Source organism: Lepidochelys kempii, chromosome 23 (assembly GCF_965140265.1).
Source record: "Lepidochelys kempii isolate rLepKem1 chromosome 23, rLepKem1.hap2, whole genome shotgun sequence".
Classification (NCBI taxonomy): Eukaryota; Metazoa; Chordata; order Testudines; family Cheloniidae; genus Lepidochelys; species Lepidochelys kempii.
In genome coordinates this window covers 10,031,698-10,048,228 of record NC_133278.1, presented here as the reverse complement: position 1 = coordinate 10,048,228, position 16,531 = coordinate 10,031,698, and the positions used below count along the sequence as shown (strand labels likewise).

The 16,531-nt window shown below is 48.0% G+C and overlaps 1 protein-coding gene across 1 annotated transcript; it reads right to left on the bottom strand.

Annotated features, from left to right (window-relative positions):
• Window positions 1–12,656: 12,656 nt before the first annotated feature.
• On the bottom strand, window positions 12,657–16,234 carry LOC140902333 (DELTA-thalatoxin-Avl1a-like). The gene is made up of 2 exons (XM_073322312.1): window positions 16,118–16,234; window positions 12,657–13,422 (listed from the first exon to the last, which is right to left on the bottom strand). Exons 1-2 carry the CDS (start codon window positions 16,222–16,224, stop codon window positions 12,951–12,953), a joined length of 579 nt encoding a protein of 192 aa, XP_073178413.1. The 5' UTR covers window positions 16,225–16,234; the 3' UTR covers window positions 12,657–12,950.
• Window positions 16,235–16,531: the final 297 nt, after the last annotated feature.

Below are 16,531 nucleotides of genomic sequence, written 5' to 3'. Positions count from 1 at the left end.
CCCAAGAGGATCCAGTGGATATAGTGTATTTAGGATTTCAAAAAGCCTTTGGCAAGGTCCCTCAACAAAGGCTCTTATGCAAAGTAAGCAGTCATGGGATAAGAGGGAAGGTTCTCTCATGGATTGGTAACTGGTTAAAAGATAGGAATAAATGGTCAATTTACAGAATGGAGAGAGGTAAATGGTGTCCCCCAGGGGTCTGTTCTGGGACCAGTCCTATTCAATATATTCATAAATGATCTGGAAAAGGGGTAAACAGTGAAGTGGCAAAATTTGCAGATGATACAAAATTACTAAAGATAGTTAAGTCGCAGGCACACTGTGAAGAGCTACAAAAGGCTCTCACAAAACTGGATGACTGGGCAACAAAATGGCAGATGAAATATAATTCTGATAAATGCAAAGTAATGCACATTGGAAAGCATAATCCCAACTATACATATAAGATGATGGGGTCTAAATTAGCTGTTACCACTCAAGAAAGAGATCTTGGAGTCATTGTGGATACTTTTCTGAAAACATCCACTCATGTGCAGCGGCAGTCAAAAAAACGAACAGAATGCTGGGAATAATTAAGAAAGCGATAGATAATAGGACAGAAAATATCATGTTGTGTCTATATAAATTCATGGTACACCCACATCTTGAATACTGTGTGTAGATGTGATCACCCCATCTCAAAAAAGATATGCTGGAATTGGAAAAGGTTCAGAAAAGGGCAACAAAAATTATTACGGGTATGGAACAGCTTCCGTATGAGGAGAGATTAATAAGACTGGGACTCTTCAACTTGGAAAAGAGACGGGTAAGGGGAGGTCTATAAAATCATGACTATATGATTGAGGTCTATAAAATCATGACTGGTGTGGAGAAAGTAGATCAGGAAGTGTTGTTTACTACTTCTCATAACACAAGAACTAGGGGTCACCAAATGAAATTAATAGGCAGCAGGTTTAAAACAAATAAAAGGAAGTATTTCTTCACACAATGCACAGTCAACCTGTGGAACTCCTTGCCAGAGGATGTTGTGAAGACCAAGACCATAGCAGGGTTCAAAAAAGAACTAGATAAATTCATGGAGGATAGGTCCATCAATGGCGATTAGCCAGGATGGGCAGGAATGGTGTCCCTAGCCTCTGTTTGCCAGAAGCTGGGAATGATGACAGGGGATGGATCACTTGATGATTACCTGTTCTGTTCATTGCCTCTGGGGCACCTGGCACTGGCCACTGTCGGAAGGCAGGATACTGGGCTAGATGGACCTTTGGTCTGACCCAGGAGGGCCATTCTTATTTTTTTATATTAAGACATCTTAGCGAGTGGGCAGCTGGTGGAGAGGTAGAGCCAGCAGGGCAGCTAGCGGAGAGGTGTGGCCAGCAGGGTGGCTGGCGGAGAGGCGCAGCAAGCGGCCAGCAGGGTGGCTGGCGGAGAGGCGCAGCAAGCGGCCAGCAGGGTGGCTGGCAGAGAGGCGCAGCAAGCGGCCAGCAGGGTGGCTGGCGGAGGGGAGCAGCCAGAAGAGCGGCTGGCAGAGAGACGTGGCAAGCGGCCAGCAGAGAAGCTCGTGGAGAGGGCCAGAGCAGAGCCCTGCAAAGGCGTGGCAATCAGCCATTGGGACAATGAGCGAGTGCCCGAGCTGTGCAGCCTCCTCCCCGTCTCCCCTCCCCCTGCCCCCCCGCCTTCCACACAGGGTGGGAGGTGAACTCTGCAGATGAACCTCTGAACTCTGGGACTGCACTAGCCAAGGATAGCAACTGTGAGTGGGGTACAGAGAAGGGACAGGCACGTTAAAGGGACTTTTGGGTTGCTGGACTTAAGATCCTGTGGAGAAAAGGACACTGTCCAACTTATTTGGGGGTGGGTCTTTTGCTCATGGTTTGTGTTTATGGACCCTAGTTGTGGTGTTTTCCCAAATTAATGTTGAGTTAATTCCCTCCTTTTATTAAAAGTTTTTGCTACACTCATACTCTGTGCTTGCAGAGGGGAAGTATTGCCTCTTAGAGTGCCCAGGGGTGGTGTGTAATTGTCCCAGGTCACTGGGTGAGGGCTCGAGCTGGTTTTGTGTTGTGTTGTTGAAAAGGAACCCCTAGATACTGAACCCGGCCCTTGTTGCTGCTGGCTCCACCTCGCAGAAAGGTTACATAAGCAAGACACGAGGAGTAATTCTTCCACTCTACTCCTTGCTGATTAGGCCTCAACTGGAGTATTGTGTCCGGTTCTGGGCGCCACATTTCAGGAAAGATGAGATGTAGAAATTTGAGAAAGTCCAGAGAAGAGCAACAAAACTGATTCAGGTCTAGAAAACATGACCTATGAGGGAAGATTGAAAAAACTGGGTTTGTTTAGTCTGGAGAAGAGAAGACTGAGAGGGGACATGATAACAGTTTTCAAGTACATAAAAGGTTGTTACAAGGAAGAGGAACGTAAATTGTTCTCCTTAACCTCTGAGGACAGGACAAGAAGAAAACGGGTTTAACTGTCACGGTGGTCAAGCACCGGAATAAATTGTGGAGGTTGTGGAATCTCCATCATTGGAGATTTTTAAGACCAGGTTGGACAAACACCTGTCAGGGATTATCTAGATCAGCGGTTCTCAACCGGGGACCGCGGCCCCATGAGGGTATCCAAGCCCTTTCAGGGGGGACACGGAGCCCCGTGGCCGAAGCTGGTGCCCCTTGCCCCGCCCCCCCCAGCTGGGAGCGGCACAGGGCTTAAGCCGGTGCCTCCCCCTAAGATGGGAGCAATGTGGGGCTGAACCCAGCAAACATCCCCCCACCCCCAAGCCAGGAGCAGTGGGGGGCTAAAGCCAGAAGCACCCAGCACCCCCTTCCACTGAAGCTGGGAGCCGCACTGGAAACCCTCTCCCCACCCATACACAGCCCCTAGATACCTCCTGCCTGCACCCTGAGCTACCCCTGGCCCACACACAGCCCCTAGCTACCACCTACCTGCACCCTGAGCTACCCCCTGTCTGCACACAGCCCCTAGCTACCACCTACCTGCACCCTGAGCTACCCCCTGTCTGCACACAGCCCCTAGCTACTCCCTCCCTGCACCCTGAGCTACTCCCCTCACTTCACACAGCCTCTAGCTACCCCATCCCTGCACCCTGAGAGGTTTTCAAACTTTTTGAACTGAGTCCCCCCCTTGAGTTATATTTTTTGGTTGTGTCCCCACACAGCCCAGACAGGCTGGGTGGCCTCCTGAGTGAGTCAGGGGGTGGAGGTGGTGCTCCCTCCCTGAACCCTGCTGTGCAGAGCTGGCTTGAACCCCGCCAACCCTTGCCCTCCCAAAATATACATACAAGTATGCCTATGCCCAAGGGTCCCCGCACGGCCCACGGCCTGTAGCCCCATGCTTGCTGGGCCCTGCTAGGCCCTGGCATTTTTATAGCGTGTTGAGGGCAGCCTTATCAAGAAAAAGGTTGAGAACCCCTTGACTAATAATATTTAGTCCTGCCTTGAGTGCAGGGGACTGGACGAGATGCCCTCTTGAAGTTCCTTCCAGTCCTACAATTCTATGATTCTGTGACCCAGGTGAAAATAAAGAGACCAGGGTAGCAGGGGTGACTGAGTTTGGAAGAGCAGAGGCACTAACCCTGCCCTGCCTTTGCCCCCTGTCAGTATCTCAAGCAATGAAGTCTGCACATCTGAGCTGTGACTCACCCCAGACATGTTCCCGATGCAGAGCACCCATCCCTGGCTCCCTGCTCTGGCAGTTTGCCCCCATGTCTGAAGTGTCTATCCCCAGTCTTTACCACTGGGGTCCAACTCACCTGCAGAAGGGGAAGGGAGGCATCTCAGAAATGCCTGTTTCTTCCCCATGCATTTCAGTACACATGATGGGTCTACTTCTGCTCTCAGTTCCTCCCACAAAACCCCAGTGAAATGAAAAGCATGGCACAGATATAAGTGAAACTGGTCCAGCACATGCTACTAGACTTGATTCATTTCCATTTCAAACCTAGATCCAAATAGAACAAACCGCTACAGTGAAATGGACTGCCAGATGTGGGAAGAAACGTTAAGTGAGAGAATGAAAATGTTCCGCTGTCTTTAATGGGAAACTGCTATAGAACATCTGGTTTGTATTTACAGTGCTAGCTGGGCATTCACGTGCCTGCAGAGATAACACACACACCAGACACACACACACACACACACACACTCAGGCCTTGTCTAGGCAGGGAGCTATTTCATGCTGAGGTTTTGGGCACTAACGGTTGTGGATTGACATGTTTCTTTCTCATCGTCTTCTCCAGCAGCTCCAGGTTAAGCAGCAGGCAAAGATCAGCCATGAAGTTATTCAGAGCTGAACCCACCAACTGCCTCCATCAGCACTGGTTCAGTTCTGGTGTCTCTCTTGGTACGGACATATTATTAGAATGGAAGACCAATGAATTATGAAACATATTTACCAAGGAATGCCACTACACAGCCGGAAATCAGGTGGTCGCCAGAAGCTTCAGTGGAGTGATAACTTTGGCTATGATGCACATCGACTAAACAGCCACCCAGACCATATTAAGGACCTAGCTAGAGATTGATCGTTGTGGTGCTCAATCTAAGAACACAAGAACAGCCATACTGGGTCAGACCAAAGATCCATCTAGCCCAGAATCCTGTCTTCCAACACTGGCCAATGACAGGTGCCCTAGAGGGAATGAACAGAACAGGTAATCATCAAGTGATCCATCCCCTGTCGTCCATTCCCAGATTTTGGCAGTCAGAGGCTAGGGACACCATTCCTGCCCATCCTGGCTAATCGCCATGGATGGACCTATCCTCCATGAATTTATCTAGTTTTTTTTTGAACCGTTATAGTCTTGGCCTTCACAATATCCTCTGGCAAGGAGTTCCACAGGTTGACTCTGCGTTGTGTGAAAAAGTACTTCCTTTTGTTTGTTTGAAACCTGCTGCCTATTAATTTCATTTGGTGGCCCCTAGTTGTTGTGTTATGAGAAGGAATAAATAACACTTCCTTATCTACTTTCCCTACATCAGTCATGATTGTATACACCTCAATCATATCCCCCTTTACTCGTCTATTTTCCAAGCTGAAAAGTCCCAGTCTTATTAATCTCTCCTCATACGGAAGCCATTCTATACCCCTAATCATTTTTGTTGCCCTTTTCTGAACTAAATCCAATATATCTTTTCTGAGATCATAGAATCTCAGGAAGTCATTTAGTCCAATCCCCTGCTCAAAGCAGGACCAATCCCCAATTTTGCCCCAGATCCCTAAATGGCCCCCTCAAGGATTGAACTCACAACCCTGGGTTTAGGAGGCCAATGCTCAAACCACTGAGCTATCCCTCCACCCCTGATTGGGTGACCACATCTGCATGCAGTATTCAAGATGTGGGTGTACAATGGATTTATATAGATGCAATATGATATTTTCTGTCTTATTATCTATCCCTTTCTAAATGATTCCCAACATTCTCTTCACTTTTTTGACTGCCGCTGCACATTGAGCAGGTGTTTTCAGAGAAGTATCCACAATGACTCCGAGATCTCTTTCTTGAGTGATAACAGATAATTTAGACCCCATTATTTTATATGTATAGTTTAGATTATGTTTTCCAATGTTCATTACTTTGCATTTATCAACATTGGTTTTCATCTGCCATTTTGTTGCCCAGTCATCCAGTTTTGTGAGATCCTTTTGTAGCTCTTCGCAGTCTGCCTGGGACTTAACTATCTTGATTAGTTTTGTATCATCTGGAAATTTTGCTGCCTAACTGTTTTACCTCTTTCTCCAGATCATTTATGAATATGTTGAATAGGACTGGTCCCAGAACAGACCCCTGGGGGACACCACTATTTACCTCTCTCCATTCTGTAAATTGACCATTTATTCCTATCTTTTAACCAGTTACCAATCCCTGAGAGAACCTTCCCTCTTATTCCATGACTGCTTACTTTGCTTAAGAGCCTTTGGTGAAGGACCTTGTCAAAGGCTTTCTGAAAATCTAAATACACTACATCTACTGGATCCCCTTGTCCACATGCTTGTTGACCCCCTCAAAGAATTCTTGGAGATTGGTGAGGCATGATTTCCCTTTACAAAAGCCATGTTGACTATTCTCCAACAAATTATGTTCATCTTTATGTCTGACAATTTTGTTCTTTACTATAGTTTCAACCAGTTTGCCTGGTACTGAAGTCATGCTTACCAGCCTGTATTTGCCGGGGGTCTCCTCTGGAGCCCTTTTTATAAATTGGTCACATTAGCTATCCTCCAGTCATTTGGTACAGAAGCTGATTTAAATGATAGGTTACAAACTACAGTTAGTAGTCCTGCAATTTCACATTTGAGTTCCTTCAGAAGTCTTGGGTGAAGACCATCTGGTCCTGGTGGTTATTACTGTTTAGTTTATCAATTTGTTCCAAAACTTCCTCTAATGACACCTCAATAAGGGACAGTTCCTCAGATTTGTCACCTAAAAAGAATGGCTCAGGTTTGGGAATCTCCCTCATATCCTCAACCATGAAGACTGATGCAAAGAATTAGTTTAGTTTCTCTGCAATGTGCTTATCATCCTTGAGTGCTCCTATATCATCTTGATCATCCAGTGACCTCACTGGTTGTTTAGCAGGCTTCCTACTTCTGATGTACTTAAAAAAATTTGCTTTTTGAGTCTTTGGCTAGCTGTTCTTCAAATTTTTTTTGGCCTTCCTAATTATATTTTTACACTTCATTTGCCAGAGTTTATGCTCCTTTCTATTTTCCTCATTAGGATTTAACTTTCACTTTTAAACGATGTATTTTTGCCGCTCTCTACTTATTTTGCTTTGTTGTTTAGCCACGGTGGCTCTTTTTTGGTTCTGTTACTATGGTTTTTTTAATTTGGGGGTATACATTTAAATTGAGCCTCTATTATGGTCTTTAAAAAATTTCCATGCAGCTTGCAAGGATTTTACTTTTGGTGCTGTACCTTTTAATTTCTGTTTAACTAACCTCCGCATTTTTGTGTAGTTCTACAAGGAGGCTACATCCTTTTGGGATTTGCCTCGGTGCTGATGCTGATAATTTTTGTGGACTATAGCTCAAAATACTAGACAGGCATCAGGAGCACCCTGGAGGTCCTGTTTTTGTCCTGAACTTTCTTATAAGCACTTTTGAACTTCTTGCTTTTGTTTTGGTGCTGCATAGCATCCCGACTGTGACCCTTCTCTGCCACCTCCTTAGAGATGGCTTCATGAACCTCCTTTTTGCGTTGATGCTTGGCAAGCGTTGCTGCGCCTTCAGCTCTCTCCAGAGAGCTAGGAGATCCAGGACCTCTGCACACTCCAGGTGGCTGCATGAGGCATGGAATAGTGCTGCTATAGCAATGTATAGAGTAAGGGGTAAAGGGAGGTGACATCCAGTCAAGATGATCCCAGAGCAGTGGAGGGGACACAGGTGCATAGACAGGCTAGTCCTGACATCGTGCAAAGCAGTGTGGGATAGCAGTTGGAGGACTGCCAAGCTACTGAGAGGTAGAGATGCACCCACATAAACATTAGTCCATACTAACTCAATCAGCAATTATTTTAATCCACTTTCAAAGGGGATTATAGACTATGTATTAACCCGACAGTTAGTACACTTAAAGAATTTCATCATGTGGACTCAAGTCATTTTAATTCACACAAACTAAAGTTGTTCTCCACAGAAGAAAGACAGCAATGCATGTCACAGCTCCTGGCTGGGTCTTTCCTCCATTGCTAACAGAGAAATGTTGGAGAAGTCAGCAGAATAGAAGTAACTTTGCTCTTGGAGCTGTTCCCTACATGCTGTTCCTAATACGCAGGCTGTACCGGCTCTTTAGAGCTGTGTGGAGGATGGAAATTCTATTTCCCAAAGCATTTTGAGATTTTGACTTTTGTCTTCATTCAAATTAAGAACGAGACCAGTACATTTCACAAATCTGCATGGAAAAAAATTGTTTTGGATATATTTGAGCTTCTTAACCCCTTACAGGTAAGGAGGAATTTAGGCTATCCCTATGGTTATGACAGGTGCCTTATAGCTGTATAGATTATTGCCCTTCCATACTGGAGTAGCTGCACCCCTCTCTACTGATATAGTTGCATGATGACCGACATACTAGATCGATAGATTCTACGCTGGGGCTGCACAGCACAGGACAGGCTGAATGGCACTAGCTAAGCATATACCATGGCAGGTATTGCATTTTCTTTTCTAAGGGTGCAGTGTATGACAGCCCAGTTTTCCTGGTGTGACGGAGTCACAGGTCTGATGCTCTGGAACTGCTCTGTATGAAGCCAGACAGGACTCTGGGTAGCGTGACTCCCCTCAGGGCACACCTGTCCAGGGCATGTTACTCTCAGCCGAAGGGCTATGGCCTTTCTGGTCTTACCTCAGAGCATTCAGCATCCCTGTTCACACCATACACTTCCCCTTGGCGGGTCTACCTGGACGGGACCCCAGAGGAACACAGAGAGCCCTGCACGCCAGCTCCACAGTCAGCCGTTACTCTCAGCCAGCGTGTAAAACAGAAGGCTTATTAGTCGACAGGAACACAGCATAGAACAGAGCTTGTTAACACAGAAATCAGTGACTTTCAGCAAAGTCCATCTTGAGTGGATCCTGGGCAGGTCACTCTGGACTCCTCCCTCTCCGAGTCCCCAACAGCAGACTGCCCAGCTTCCTGACCCGACCTCCAACATGCCAGTTGCCCCTCCTCCTGGTCTTTGTCTCACTTCCTGGGCAAAGTGTCACCTGGTCACATCCCCCTCCTGGGTCTCAGGTTACAAAGCGTATCAGCCATCGCATAACTGCAGGCAGCTGGAGCCACCTCATCTGCCCCTGAGGATCTCAGCAAAAGTCACACACCCTTATTCCCATCATCTAGGCATTGATGCAATACACAGGGAAACTGAGGCACACACAGTATTTGTGCAAAACAGTAATACTCACATAGACTCAGGTACAACATAATAAGGAGGAAAAAAACCCCAGACAAGGTGGAATTTCTCCTCGCATGGACCTCTCTGGAGTGTCACGTGCCTGTTGGCTCCAGGCACATGCCATCCTTGTGATTCATGACCAGGAGGTTGTGGCTGCTGCCCTGGCATTCCTGCAGAAAAGGGTGTGGGGCTGTGTGCCCCCAGACAGGGGCTGTGGCTGTGCAGTCCTTGCACATAGGAGCGGTTTTACCGCATGCAAAGATTGACGAAGGGGTTATTTATTTATTTCTGTTTCTGAAGCAACCAGAGGCCAGGGCCCCACTGTGCTAGGTGCTGTACAAACATAGAACAAAGAGCCAGTCACTGCCCCCAAAAGAGCTTACAATGGAAGTAAAACGAGGCAGACACAGGCTGCAGGCTGGTGCCTCGGGCCATTCTCCAGCAGCTGTATAGGGCAAGGCACGCTTGTTATCTGTTCTCCTTTACTTAGGGCAAAGTCTGGGGTATATATTAGAATAAAACAGGTGTCAGCACAGCACTGAGGCTGAGAATTTACAACCCCCCTTGGTGAATTCAGAGCTAGGGAGCCCACAGTAGCCAGAAGTCCATCTTCTCCGGCCTAAATGTTATAGCAGGGTCTTTCATTGCATGATCTCCTAACGCTGCACAGTGCCACACACTGTGTGACCATTCCTGCACCATCACACCAAGGGAGGGCCAGTCCCATAGGGGCCTTTATCTTGCTCTTAGTGTATAAACCAAATGGGGCAGAGCAGAGTGACTGCAATAAAAAGTGACTCATTTAAAATGAACCAAGAACAGGGATGGAGGAGAAATTATCTGGGGTAGGGACCAAGCAAAAGGCAGGCTGGGAGCAATAAAGTTCACTTTATGCAAATCTCCTGTGAAGAGGATTCACACTCATGTGCTTTGGGCTCAAGGGCTCATGCAGGTTGCCCTGAGCTCCTGAGTGTGCTACTTCAGTGGATCACTCACCAAGGAGTCTCTGAGGAAACCACAGCTCACAGCAGTGTGAACAGTCTGTGAGCCGAGGTGATAAAGTATTTGTAGTGCAATAACTTTTGAAGGATTGGGTTTCTGAACCAGACCTTGGCCCCATTGAATAGCAGAGCTCAGAACAGTCCAGTGATAGCAGTTTCATGAGAATCATAGAATATCAGGGTTGGAAGGGACCTCAGGAGGTCATCTAGTCCAACCCTCTGCTCAAAGCAGGACCAATCCCCAACTAAATCATCCTCGTCACTAAATGAGGCTCAGAGCCGCTCTGTATATAAAAAAAAAAAATTATGGGAATCTGAAAAATTTAAAAGCAGCTCATGTGGGAAGGGGCTGTATCTCAAAGAACCATCAACCAAGTGTCCCCAAATTTGAACCACAAACCCCACCCCAGGCCTTGCTGTGGCATACCTGTTGTCAAGACAATTGCCCTATGCGTGTTGATTTTTGAACACTTTGGAAATTAAAAGGTCATTTGGGGGGAGACGCTTCTTGGGAACCTGTAGACGAAAGGACCCCAAATTAGCACCACAAGATCTACTCCAGCTGCTGCTTTGGCATGCCAACTTTCAAGCTGGTATGACTCTTCTTGTCAATTGTAGAGCACTTCGAAATTTTGCATTGATACAGAAATTTTGCTCGGTCTGCATGTGTGCTAGTATTTATGGCTTGGATCAATGTGTGGGCTACCTTATGGAACCAGAATGAAGGTCTAATAACTTTTGAATAATTAGGTTTTGAAATTGGATCGCAGTGCCAGACACTAGGACAGCTAGGGGCTGTACAGTGATATGAGCTTTATGGGGATACAGCCTGTAGTATTCTCCCTAGATCTGAGGGGGTGGAAATGATAAGAACCAACAAATTTTAAAATAATGCTGTTTTGAGGGGCTGTGTCTCAGAAACCCTTTGCCCAAATAACCCCACATTTGTACCCCAAACTCTAATCTGGACCCTAAACTGACACAGCAATTTTCAAAACAATAAGAATGTGCTTAGAGATTTTATAGCATTTTGAAAACAGGATCTTAAATAAAACTATGGAAGTTGCTATTGCTCCTCCATAAAGCTCTATACCAGAGGTGGGCAAACTACAGCCCATGGGCTACATCTGTCCCACGGGACCATCCTGCCCGGCCCTTGAGCTCCCCGCCAGGAAGGCTAGCCCCTGACCCCACCCCTGCTGTCCCTCCTCCCCCGCAGCCATGCCGCCATGTGGGCAGCACTCTGGGCGGCGGGGCTGCGCGCTCCTGCAGGGCAGCACAGCAGCGTGTCTGGCTCCGGCCGAGCGGCAGGGCCGCCCATGGCGGGGGCAAGTGAGGCAATTTGCCCCAGGCCCCAGGCCCTGTGCCCCGCAGGGGCCCCCATGAGAGTTTTCAGATGCTGCCGAACACACACGGATTGAAGGACCCGTTGCCGCAGACCCACCGCCGCTTCTTCCGCTCCGGGTCTTCAGCGAAGTGCCCCGAAGCCCCAGAGTGGAAGGGCCCCCACCGCTGAAGACCCCAGGCCCTGAATCCTCTGGGCGGCCCTGCCGAGCGGTGCAGCTGCCAGACATGCTGCTCTGAGCAGCATGGTAAGGGGGCCAGGGCCAGGGCAGGGGGTCTCAGGGGGTAGTCAGGGGATGGGGAGCAGAGGGCGGTTGGATAGGTGTGGGAGTCCTGGGGGGCCTGTCAGGGGGCGGTTGTATGGGGCGGAGGTTCTGGGGGGGGCAGTCAGGGGACGGGGAACAGGGGAGGTTGGATAGACGTGGGAGTCCCGGGGGGCCTGTTAGGGGGCGGGGATGTGGATAGAAGGTGGGGCAGTCAGGGGACAGGGAGCAAGGGGGGTTGGATAGGGGAGACGGGTTCCGGGAGGGGGTGGTCAGGGGACAATGAGCAGGGGGGTTGGATGGGTGGGGGGTTGTGAGGGGGGCAGTCAGGGGGCGGGAAGTGGGAGGGGACGGATAGGGGGCAAGGGCCTGGCTGTTTGGGAAGGCACAGCCTTCCCTATCCAGCTCTCCATACAGTTTTGCAACCCCAATGTGACCCTCGGGCCAAAAAGTTTGCCCACCTCTGCTCCATATTCTGCTCACAAGGCACATCTCTCTGGAACTCTAGCCATGCTAATCTACAAAGCCACAGGAGCTTCTTCTTGGAACTGGCGAGCTCCCTTCATTGCTTGCAGGTTTTACATTCTAACGAATTTCTGTAATGCATCTGGGTGTGTAACTGGAAGAAGACATTGTCATTCTCTTTTCTTGTTCTGCTTCTTTAGGCACCTGGCTGCCTCCCTGCAGAGCACTGCTGGGAGACATCTCCAGCCCAGAGAGCGGGTAGCTCAAGAGGGAGCGTGTTACACAGAGTTGCTTTGTTCCCGTTCTCACACTGGATTTTATATTCATTCTTTGTTATTTCTTCCTTAGTCTGAAATAAATGGAACCTAGAATGAAAATGTTATTGATTCTGTACTGGGCCATATTCAGATCTCAGTTCCCTTAGGCTAAATCTGGAGTCACCCACTGCCTGCAATGGAGTCTGGGCCAGATTCTGATCTCAGTTCCCCGGGCGTCAATTCAGTCACCTACTGCCTGCAATGGGTTTACACCATTCTAAAAGGGCAGTGGATGAATCAGACATTATTTATGCCTGTTATGAATTCACTTTCCCACCTGCGGCTAACATAATGTGAACAACATGGAGCCAATTCAAAGCCAGGGTTACAAGACTGTCTTTGCGACATTATTTATTTTATTAGAGATGCTCTAGTTCAAGAGGAATTATCTGGGGGGAGTTTTCTGGACTGTATTATACAGGATATATGACTAATTGATCACAATGGTCCCTTCTGGCCTTAGACACCTCTTGCAGTGTCTATGCTCTTTCCAAGCACTATGATAAGTGAGGGCCAGTTCTGTCCCAAGGTAGGTTCCTGCGCTGGTGTCTATGCAGTAGTGGGTTATTTCTGCCTGTAGATCGGGCCCATGTGGAGTCATTTCATGTCTTAGGCTGGATGTCAGTCGTAGCAGCAGTCTTTACTCTAGGAGTGTGTCTTGTAGTAAATCGGGTTCTTTGAGTAGGGAGGTGGGTTCCCTTTTTCCTCTACAAGCACTTTAATGACTGCTTTGGCAGCATTGGACATGGTGGCCATGACACGGATATTCCCTGCGGAGACCACAAGCGCTTCCTGGCATTGGCCCAGCTTGGCTTTCTTGAACGTTGTGCAGCTGTTGGCAGGCATATAATTGTACATCCTTGCATAGACTTCCTCCATGTCACCAAGGTGCTCTTTGCCTGGGCAGATCTCGAGGCCAAACTCAACACAGTAGAGGTTGTAGTCAAAGGGGTTGGAGAACATGATGGCAAGGGTGAAGGCGTCTGAGTTGTACACCAGCAGGCCCACGCTCCCACGAAAGCTGTACCGTCCTTTTGTGAACAGACAGCTCTGCTTGGATCCTGGCAGGATTTGGGGGGAAGGAGGCAGGAGGCTGTGGCCGCTGAAGCAGTAACTCCTGTGGGAAGAGAGGGATTGAGATGAACATAGTCTGACTTCCACGGTGCAGCACTAGCTACTTGGGAACAGCATGGGGGTGGTGGGAATCAAACAGGGAGGGGTTAGAAGAGGTTTGTGCACTGCATTTGCAAATATTTTAGGACTGAGGCAAACAAATGAAAATCTGTTGACTCTAATGGAGATGTGCCTGCTTAAACCCGGTGTTATTGGTGTCACAGATCCGAGCTGAGTGCCCCCACTCAAGTGCTCACTAGACAGCTGAGAGGCGAATCCTGGCCCGTGGATCTTGGGTGTTTTAAGCCTCTGGAGCCTGAAAGGACTCCAGACACTGGTCTAGTCTTGGGGTCCCTCGGCACACTCCTGGGGTGCAGTCCCTCCATCTAGCACCCCCTCCTGAGAACTATGCACATGCCTAGCCCTGGGTCTCAATGCTGACCCTTCAGACGCCCCTGTTGCTTAGCACACCATCTCCCAGAACTCCACTTAGAAGTGAGAGCCTTCTGGTGACAGTCTAACTCTCTCAGGATGCAGGCAGTAATTGTAAAGCAGAGAACACACTGAGGGTGTGTCTAGCTGCAGATAAACACCCAAGGCAGAGCACAGGTCAACAGACTTGGGCTTGCAGGGCTCATGCTATGGTGCTCAACATAGCCTTGTGAACGTTCTGGCTTGGTCTGGAGCTCAGGCTCTGAAGCCTGGTAGGAGGGCGGGTCTCAGCGCTCCAGCCCCAGCCACAAGTTCAAAGTGCTGCCGACACAGCTATTTTTAGAGCCATAGCGCAAGCCCCATGAGCCCAAGTCTGGTGACCTGGACTCAGACACTCGCTGCCATGAGGGTTTTTTTGCAGTGTAGACGTACCCACAGACACTTTACACAGGATGCTACCATTGCTCGTTTATACTTAACAGGAAAAGCACATGGGAGTGCAGATCAGAGAGAACACAATAAGCTTCCTGACCACAATGCCCCTGGCTAGATCACCCTTCCCTTGATGCCATCTGGGCTCAGGGAGGCAGACAGGGTCAAAGTGCCCCTGAGGCATTAGCTGATCAGGCTGATGTAGTTACAGCACACGAGTTTCCTAGCCAGTGGAACACAAAGGAGAGATGCAGCCAGTATCACATCTGACCATCTTTGATCACCCTAACCCAGTGGGTCAGGTACCTATTTCACAGCTGGGTGAATTGGTGGGGGTCTTTTTAGGGGGAGATCAAGCAAGTCTCAACCCCCCAAGGGCTGTTGTCAAGTACCTTAGCTACTCAGCTTTAGGACCCTGCCCACCAAATGTCTACCTTCTGGGTTGCTTCACCCTCATGGAGCCATCTTTCCTAGATTGACGTCTTCCCCTTTGGCTCTCCATGCCCTTTTTATAAATTCTGCCCTCTTTGTCAGGTGACAACCTGCTTCACTTCTTATATAATCATAGAAATGTGGGGCTGGAAGGGACCTTGGGAAGTCATCAAGTCCACTCCTTTGCGCTAGACCATCCCTAAAGGGGGTTTGTGCAACCTGTTCCAAAAAACCTCCAATGACTGCAATTCCACAACTTCCATTGAAAGCCTATTCCAGAACTTAACTATCCTTATATTTAGAAAGTTTTCCTAATATCTACCCTAAACCTCCTTTGCTGCACATTAAGCTGATTGCTTCTTGCCCTACCTCAAACAGACATGGAGAACAATTGATCACCATCCTCTTTATAACAGCCCTTAACATATCTGCAGACTGTTATCAGGTCCCCCCTAGTCTTCTTTTCTCAGCACTAAACATGCCCACTTTTTTTAACTTTTCCTCACAGGTCAGGTTTCAGAGACTCTCTTCAGAAACTCTGTTGTATTCAGCATTTGCCACCAGCCTTTGAATCTCAGCCCAACATGGAGGCAAAGGGACCATAGAGAAGGCAAAAGGATGCATTGGCAAAATGGAGTTTACAGCTTCATAAAGATATAGACAGAGTGTAGTGTGTTAATTGCTCCTTGTGTATAAAGAATCACATGGACTATTATTAGCCTTTTGCCTGGCTCATGAGCTGATACTCTGAGTCCCTTCGCTGTGGGTAAGAATTGGCTGGATAATAACGCTGCCAGGGAATTTCAGCTTGTGAGCTCAGCTTCCTTGGGGTAAATCTCAAGTCAGCCACTGGCTGAAATATGGTCAGGGTCAGATTCTCATCTCAATTTCCATGTGTTAAATCTGGAGTCGCCCACCACCTGCAATGGGGTCAGGGTTGAACTCTGATCTCAGTTACCCTGGGGTAAATCTGGAGTCAACCACTGACTGCCATGGGGTCAGGGCCAGATTCTGATCTCAGTTCCCAGGTGGTAAATCTAGAGTCACCCACTGTCTGCAATGTGGTCAGGGCCAGATTCTGATCTGTCCCCCCAGAGTCTGAGTGCCTTGTAGTGACACCAGATTTACATCTTTGTAAAAGAAAACTGAATCTGGCTTCTTAGCTCTTGATTTCCCATCTTTCCTGTATTGAAAATCTTTCTCCATGTTGCATTCATTTCTGCATCAAAATTTCCAAACCATGGAGATTTTAATGAATTAGAGAGCATTGGAGGAACAGGGAGTGGGATAAGAATATTTTGGGGACAATGCTGAACTTGGGGACTCAGTATCTGGAAGAAGCAGGATATAGTATGCAGAGAGCCTGCGGGTGCTCTGAGGCAGGTGCCGCAGGGGGTGTTTACCTGGGGGAATGGAGGGTCACATCCCGTGATTCGTTGGTTATCTCAATTTCCACACTCCTCTCGAAGTAAGTCTCCAGGCTGTCTTGCATTCCAGCCTGGGTGTTCATGGTGCTGGAGACTGGTACGCTGCTTCTGAGCGGCAGCTGATTCTGACGGTTTGGGCAGGAAGTCGGGAGAAGGAAACTTTGACCATTCAGTGTGTGTAAAGATAAACAAGCTTCCAGATAGCACATGAGCAAAGTCCATCAACTTGGTGAAGTATATTTGTGTATACAATTAAGACACTCCATTATGATATGAAAAAGCAAAAATGAAACTGAAAGGGCATCCCTATAGATACAAGAATTCAGTTATTGCTGCCGGGAATGTTTTCACTGCAGGCTCATACCTGTTGCAATTTCATGTCACCTTTCT

Bases quoted from the DNA above. Each gene is read 5' to 3' on its own strand.
- LOC140902333 (XM_073322312.1), bottom strand. From the start codon at position 16,224: ATGAACACCCAGGCTGGAATGCAAGACAGCCTGGAGACTTACTTCGAG. The intron at 13,423-16,117 runs GTAAACACCCCC...CTCTTCCCACAG, and splicing joins GTGACCCTCCATTCCCCCAG to GAGTTACTGCTTCAGCGGCC.